Below are 8,024 nucleotides of genomic sequence, written 5' to 3'. Positions count from 1 at the left end.
ATTCCGGTCTGTAGAGGCTGTGAGTGATGAGGAAGAGGAGGCCTGAGCCAGAGCAGCAGCCAGGCTCCTTCCAGCCCCGTGTCCAGCAGCTTCTCCTGCGGGGCAGGAAGGGAGGCTGGTCCTTCACTCCGAGTTTGAAGAGAGAGCCATCAGCCTTCTAAGGAGTGAGGGCCTGGGCGAGTTGGGGAACCCAGTGTGTAGCATCTTTGGGTTCCTGTTGTGTATGATCATATGGAGTTTCATATGAAACTTCATATGAAACAAGAAGCTTCAGTATCTAAGTTTGTGAATGCCATTGATCACACATGTATTTGTACTAATTCAGTTCAAGCACAAGAGTTTAGCTGTTTTGTAAAACAAATTAGAAGGCTCCCATACTCTTTTGAGATCCTGAGGAAGATCACATGGAATGGAATAGGAATTGCTTGGCAATGAGAAAGAACTTTAGAATCAAATTGATGGGGTCAAGAAAAAGAGAAATAAAAGTAAAAGTTAATACTTACTTTTTTTTAAGAATTTTTATAGACATACAGTTAACAGACAATAAACAGCATATATTTAGAGTGTACAATTTGGTATCCTGATCTCCCAATTCATCCCCCCCAACCCTCCCCGCTTTCCCCACTTGGTGTCCATGTGTTTGTTCTCTACACCTGTGTCTCTATTTCTGCCTTGCATTTCCTCTTTCATAGTTGTTAGCATTTGCCTTATGTATTGAGGTGCTCCTATATTGGGTGTATATATATTTATAATTGTTATCTCCTCTGCTTGGATGGATCCCTTGATCTTTATGTAATGTCCTTTCTTGTCTCTTGTAACATTTTTTATTTTAAAGTCTATTTTATCTGATATGAGTATCGCTACTCCAGCTTTCTTTTGATTTCCATTTGCATGGAATATCTTTTTCCATCCCCTCACTTTCAGTCTGTGTGTGTCCCCAGGTCTGAAGTGGGTCTCTTGTAGACGGCATATATATGGGTCTTGTTTTTGTATCCACTCAGCCAGTCTGTGTCTTCTGGTTGGTGCATTTAGTCCATTTACATTCAAGGTAATTATCGATATGTATGTTCCTATTACCATTTTCTTAATTGTTTTGTTGTTGTTTCTGTAGGTCCTTTTCTTCTCTTATGTTTCCCGCTTAGAGAAGTTCCTTTCGCATTTGTTGTAGGGCTGGTTTGGTGGTGCTGAATTCTCTTAGCTGTTGCTTGTCTGTAAAGCTTTTGATTTCTCCATCAAATCTGAATGAGATGCTTGCTGGGTAGAGTATTCTTGGTTGTAGGTTCTTCCCTTTCATCACTGTAAATATATCATGCCACTCCCTTCTGGCTTGCAGAGTTTCTGCTGAGAAATCAGCAGTTAACCTTATGGGAGTTCCCTTGTATGTTATTTGTCCTTTTTCCCTTGTTGCTTTTAATAACATTTCTCTGTCTTTAATTTTTGTCAACTTGACTACTATATCTCTTGGTGTGTTTCTCCTTGGATTTATCCTGCCTGGGACTCTCTGCATTTCCTGGACTGGGGTAGCTATTTCCTTTCCCATGTTAGGGAAATTTTCAACTATCATCTCTTCCAATATTTTCTCAGGTCCTTTCTCTCTCTCATCTCCTTCTGGGACCCCTATAATGTGAATGTTGGTGCGTTTAACATTGTCTGAGAAGTATCTTAGGCTGTCTTCAGTTCTTTTCATTCTTTTTACTTTATTCTTTTCTGCATCAGTGATTATCACCATTCTGTCTTCCAGGTCACTTATTCGCCCTTCTGCCTCAGTTCATCTGCTATTGGTTCCTTCTAATGTATTTTTCATTTCAGTTATTGTGTTGCATATCTCTGTTTGTTTGCTCTTTACTTCTTCTAGGTCTTTGGTAAACTTTTCGATCTTTGCATCCAGTCTTTTTTCAAAGCCCTGGTTCAACTTCACCATCATTATTCTGAATTCTTTTTCTGTAAGGGTGCCTATCTCCTCTTCATTTAGTTGTCTTTCTGGGGTTTTATCCTGTCCCTTCATCTTGTACAAAGTCTTCTGCTTTTTCATTTTCTCTGTCTTTCTGTGGCTGTGGTTTTCAGTTCCACAAGACGAAATGCTGCTGATACTGCTTGATACTGCTGTCTGCTCTCTGGTGGACGAAGCTATCTAGGAGGCTTGTGAGTGCTTCCTGATGGGAGGGACTGATGGTGGGCAGGGCTGGGTGGGCAGAGTTCAGTAAAACTTTAATCTGCTTGTCTCCCAGTGGGTGGGGCTGTGTTCCCACCCTGTTGGTCATTTGGCCTGAGGCCACCTAGCACTGGAGCCCACAGGCTCTTTGGTGGGGCTAATGGTGGATTCTGGGAGGGCTCATGCCAGTGAGCAGTTCCCAGAACCCTTGCCACCAGCACCCCCGTCTCCTCAGTGAGCCACAGCCGCCCCCCACCTCTGCAGGCAAGCCCCCAACACCAGCAGGTAAGTCTGGTTCAGTCTCCTATGGGGTCACTGCTCCTTCCCCCTGGGTCCTGGTGAGCACACTGTTTTGTGTGCCCTCCAAGAGTGGAGCCTGTGTTTCCCCCAGTCCTGTGGAGGTCCTGCAATCAAATCCCGCTGGCTTTCAGGGTCTGATTCTCTGGGGATTCCTCCTCCCATTGCTGGACTCCCAGGTTGGGAAGCCTGATGTGGGGCTCAGAACCCTCACTTTAGTGGGTGGACTTCTGTGGTATAACTGTTCTCCAGTTTGTGAGTCACCCACCTAGCTTTTATGGGATTTGATTTTACGTGATTGCACCCCTCCTACTGTCTCATTGCAGCTTCTCCTTTGTCTCTGTATGTGGGGTGTCTTTTTTGGTGAGTCCCAGTGTCTGTCAATGATTGTTCAGTAGTTAGTTGTAATTCCGGTGCTCTTGCAAGAGAGAGTGAGCGCACATCCTCCTACTCCACCATCTGAATCCTATCTCCTTGTGAGTTGGTTGTTGACATAAATTCTAGGAGCTTTGAGTAGCATCCAGCTGGAGAAGTCTCCTCCACATCCGAATAAAGCAGTAGTTCCTCTAGGAAGGAGAGTGTGCTGAGTTTTATTCACAAAGCAAAGTTTCTGGCTGAATTAGAATTCCCAAGTGTCCCCACAACAAGGACCAAGCTCATTGGGCCCGGGAGGCTGCAGGCATGGCCCTTGGCACCTCCTTTCCAACACCCCCCTGCAGGGAGGGGCCCAACCCCTCCTTCCCGCCCCCGAAGAGTCTGAATCAGTTCAAAGGCACATGGAGGGCAGCCCCCAATTTAGGTGGGCTTGCCCATCTCCTGAAGTGAGAAGGCAGGACCAGGGAGGGTTGAGGAGGATGGTTCCTGGCTCCCCACCCCTGATAACAGCCCCTCCGAGAACCGCGCCTCCAGGCACGGCCCTCAGGGAGGGGTCTCCCGGAGCAGCAGTGCCTTCCACCCTGGCCCATGCCCTCCTCAGCTAGCACCTAGGGCTCCGAGGGCTCCAGGGGTCCAGAGCCAGCCTCTGGGCAGGAAGGGGACATCCCCAGGCCCCCTCTACAGCCTCCCACACACAAGCCTCCCCTCCCGCCTCCTGCCTGCTCCCAGGACACGGGACTGGTGCAGGGGAGTGGGACTGGAAGGGGCTGCCCTGCCCCTCAGGGGGCCGCCCTGTGCGGGACTCAAGGTGGAGGACAGCTCTCCCTGCCCTTCCGCGCCCCCACCCGGGGCCTCAGGGCTTCGGAGCTCCTGCTGGCCAGCCCTGCTTCCCTCTGCCCTCACACACCCCCAGGTCCCCAAATGTCCCTCAGTGCCTAGACCGGGGCTGGCCGCTGTTGGCCAGCAGGGGTGGACGGATCTCAGGCAGGTGGGCAAACACCCCCCCCCACCCTAGCATCCTGCAGCGCACTGCTGGAAGGGGCCTCTGACCTCACGCCCGGACCCTTCTGTGGCCGGCTGGTCCTTGGGATGGCGCACGTGAGCTCCCTGAACCGTCTGGGGGCCCCGAGCCCCACACAGCTGCCAGGGAGGCTGGGGCCTCGGGTGCTGCCTGCTGTCCCTCCCCCGCCCACTCATTCCCGGGGGCTCCGCCGGGTTCCCTGGGACCCAACCAGCCAGGGCCCCGGCCCACAAGGCGCTGTCGCCCAGCGCCGTCCAGCCCAGGAGAGCACACAGACCCTCTCGGACCCTGCCGGGACCGTACCCAAGCGCCCACTCGGAGTACCAGGCCACGGTTGCTCCCCCACCCCCGCCTCCACCCCCAGCAGCCCCGTCCCTCCCTTGCCCACAGCAGAGGCCAGACTCAGCTGAAACGTTCAGGGAAATTTACTGAAGAGAAACATGGACTGAAACCATTGAACAGAGGGCATGACAACACACAGAGAAACTTGTAACGGTCACTGGAGTCCACGGGTCCCGGGCCCCTCCTCCCGGGGTCCCCAACGAGGTGCTTCCGCTGCCCCCCCGACCCGGTGGCCCTCCCTCCCCCCACAGTCTCCCTTCCTGAGGGCCCCGCGGGCGGCCTCTTGCCAGGACGATGGGCTCCGGCGATGCCCGCTCAGCCCCCAGGGCCCACATGCCCGGGGCCTGGCCCTGCCCTATGGCGGGCACTGGACAGTCACACAGCAGGGCACGTGCCACCCAGCCAAGGACGCCGCTGAGTCTCGAGGAACAATGGGCTGGGTGACTCAGCAGACCACAGGCGCTGGTCGAGGTCTTCCTTCCCGAGGTCCCAGGCTGGGCGCCAGCCGTGGCCTCGTCCTTGCCGTCCTTCCCACCCGCTCCTGGGACTGGGCTCGGGTCTCTGCGCTGGGACCGGGGTGGGGGGAACTGCTCGGAGAAGAACACACGCACATCTCCACAAGAACAAGCAGCGCTGGGCCTGCATCTACACCCAGAAAGCACGCGTCGTGCTCACGACACTGGCCCACAGTGAGCAGAGCTTTGGCTGGTGCTGAAGCCCAGGGCACGTGGCTGGGCACAGGGCTGGCTGCCCGGGTAGGCGGGGACCCCCGGCCCCGGTCCACATGCACCTCAGGGCTCTGCAGGGGAACCATGGCTAGGCTGTGTGTGTTGGGGGGGAGGGGAGTGCGGGCTGGGAGGATGGTTCCTTCACACCTGGGTCACTATGGGGCCTACATGGACACATCACATTTGGGCTTCCCAGTACAGGAAGCAGCCTGCCCCAGGGGAGGCTGAACAGGGGTCCCCTCTCCGGAGGGAGGACCAGGCACCTTCAGATGGCCCCTGACGGTCTCCCAGGCCAGTTCTGAGTGGCAGCCGCCTGCAGATGCCCCTCATCTGTGCCAGGGCTGGGCTCTCAGGGCTGCCCCCAATTGGCAGCCTTTGGGGCTGGCCTTGGCATTGGCAGCTGGTGAGTTCTGGTTCTCCAGGCCAGTCCCAGGTCTCCAGTGGCCATGCACAAACCAAAGAACAAAATACCCCTCCCTCCCACCAGCAAATTCTTCTCTTCTTTTCTTCCTCCTCCTCCTCCCCCTCTTTCTCCTCCACTTCCTATTTCCTCCTCCTCCTCTTGTCCTCCTTCTTCAAGTCCTCCTCCTCCTCTTCCTCCTTTGGAACAAAAGTTTCCCTACACACCCACTCTCAGGAAAGCCAGTTCTGGGGTACTGGCCCACTAGGTACCCAGCGCCCTGCCTGCCAGGCTGAGCCCAGGCTGTTGCCTGGGATCATCTCCTCAGTCTCTGCTGTCCTTGTGCCTACAGTCCTTTCAGGCTGCAGGGGGAGGAGACTGCCTGTAGGCTGGTGCTGGGTGCCCAGGGCCTGAGTCCACTACCCTCACTTGCGCAGAGGCTCCAGGGTGCTGCCTTCCTGGGGCTCCCCTAGAGCAGTGTAGATGATCCTGAAGACGGGCTGGACCCTGCGGTCTCCCCTACGGGGCATCTCCTCTCTGCCCCACAGCTCTTTCTCGCCAGCGCTGGCTCCTTCCGCCTGGTGCAGCCCCGGGAAAGGCTCCTCCAGGCCCCCCGTGGCCTGGGGGCCAGTCTGCATCGTTAGCTCAGAGCCCACAGGGTGGGCCCTTGGGGGTGGCCAGGAGACGGGGCTGATGCCAGAGCCCCTGACTACACCTTCTTCAGCCTCTGCTGGGTTGGGGTGTCTGTCTGAGGCTCGCGTACCCCATGTGCTGCGCATGGTGGCCCCCTGCTTGTGTTGCCGGTGCCTCCCTGAGCTGATTTTGGCTTGTTTGGTGGAGTCCTTTCCAGCTGCTGGAGGCTGAGGGGGCCGGGCCTGGGCCTGGCTGCTCTGCCCCTCTGCCCCACTCAAGGCCCCTGCTGTTTGTGTGGACGGCCCCTTCCCCTTGTTAACATATTTCTGTTGCCTGCTAGGGGAGGGGGTGCCTGGATATCTTGAGCCTATGCTTCCTGGGACTTGGGGTGGCTCGTGGCCCCAGTCCCCCTCTCGTTTCCCGACTCTTCTGCTGCAGGCTGAGGACTACGCTTTATTGAAGGTTGGTTCTCAGCCCCAGGACACACTTCCTGGCTGTGGGCTCCGACGCAGGCCCCGTAGCTGCACGGCAGCTGCTTGCGCTTCAGTGATGGGGTAATCCCTACCTGGACGGTCTGAGTGCAGCGCTCACTAACCTGCCCTGCCTGCACCATGACCTGAGGTATCGGGACACTGGCTTCTACCAGTACCTGCCTGCCCGAGGCCCTGTGGCCACTTCCTACTTGCCTCTGCTGCTCCATGGTCACTGCCATGGTGGTCTCCCCCTCGTCATCTCGAATGAGCTTCATTAACTCTAGGAAAGTGGGCGCACACCCTCGCTGATCCAGGAGATTGAGCTTGCCCCGGAGGGTGGCGGTCATGGAGGCCCGAGCTAGGATGTGTTTCAGGCGAAACATGTCTGTGCTTCTCACTGACAAGGGGTTGTGCTGCACGGCCTCATGCAGCAGGGGCTCTAAGCGTATCAAAAAAGCAGAGAGTCTCTCTCCAGGCTTCTGGACAGCCTGGAGGCACTTAATCTGTGAGGCTCTACTGTCCTCTTTATCCCCAAAGATCTGCTTCAGGGCGTCCAGGCACTGCTCCACGGTCATGGAGTCATTGTTGGCCCGGAGCACCCGCAAGATGGACAGGGCAGAGCCACGTAAGCTCTCCAGCAAACGCCGCTGCTTCTCTGCCTCAGATACCTGCCACATCTGCATCATCTCAGTCACCTGCTCTAGCCAGATTTCAAATTTCTCTTCACCTGGGCCTGGGGAAGCATTTCCCGAAAACACCTTCAGTTTTCGGTACCACGTGCTATCGTTCAGAGGCTGCACGACTGGTGACTTGACTTGAGACAAGTCCTCCAGCTTTACACCCTCAAGGTGAGTGCTATACCCCAGGACTTTGGCCACGTCTACCATTCTCCGGCCCTCATCTTTCAGGAAGTAGTTCAGTCTGTTGATAAATTCGGCATCTGGGTTACGGGGTTTCACCACCACTTCCCAGGCACCTCCCTTTCCTGGGATCTGACTGGGTATCGTAGCATAATTGACAGTGTCAGCCAATTCAATGAGAGCTGCCTTAGCATTGTCTTCCTTTCTGAAAATTCTGCCCAGTACCTTGTAGGCACACAGGGGCCGTAAGCCCGCCTTCAGGGTCTCTTTAATTTCTGCCTCACTACAGTCCGTGGGGATCCCTACAATCAGCAGGGCCTTCCTGGGGTCCACGTCCATGCCCTTGCACCAAACCTCCAACAGAGTCACAGCCATTGCTCCCACTTCCTACGGACTGACCTAATACTAGGGGCAGTAATCAGCTCACAGAGTTTGACCAGGACTCAAGGAGTTCTGAGTTAATGTCAAGTATGAAGGCAGAATCGTTCCAGGTTTCCTGTAATGCAAATGGAGTGAAAGCATCATTAATGCCCACCCTCCCACCACCACCAAAAGCCCCTCCACTGCCCCCACTTCTGGTCACAGGGATTCAGTCCCTGCTTCCCAGGGCTTCCCCAGTCATTGGGTGGAGGGGTCTCTTTAAGCCAAGGTCCCCCCACCTCATCCCCTCCCTGCTGACCTCCACTTGCCATGGGCTCCTCCTCAAAGTCCGAGGACTCTGCTGTGGGTACTGGAGGTTCCTG

At 55.2% G+C, this 8,024-nt stretch overlaps 1 protein-coding gene across 1 annotated transcript; it reads right to left on the bottom strand.

The window, feature by feature from the left end:
• Nucleotides 1-6,315: 6,315 nt before the first annotated feature.
• Nucleotides 6,316-7,656, bottom strand: LOC130842277 (paraneoplastic antigen-like protein 5). Its single transcript, XM_057718912.1, has one exon. It carries the CDS (start codon nt 7,654-7,656, stop codon nt 6,316-6,318), a length of 1,341 nt encoding a protein of 446 aa, XP_057574895.1.
• Nucleotides 7,657-8,024: the final 368 nt, after the last annotated feature.

Source organism: Hippopotamus amphibius, chromosome X (genome assembly GCF_030028045.1).
Source record: "Hippopotamus amphibius kiboko isolate mHipAmp2 chromosome X, mHipAmp2.hap2, whole genome shotgun sequence".
NCBI lineage: Eukaryota > Metazoa > Chordata > Mammalia > Artiodactyla > Hippopotamidae > Hippopotamus > Hippopotamus amphibius.
The sequence above is the reverse complement of the archived record's forward strand: the minus strand, read 5'-3'. Positions and strand labels throughout refer to the sequence as shown.

Coding starts and splice junctions, on each gene's coding strand:
- LOC130842277 (XM_057718912.1), bottom strand. CDS start 7,656: ATGGCTGTGACTCTGTTGGAGGTTTGGTGCAAGGGCATGGACGTGGAC.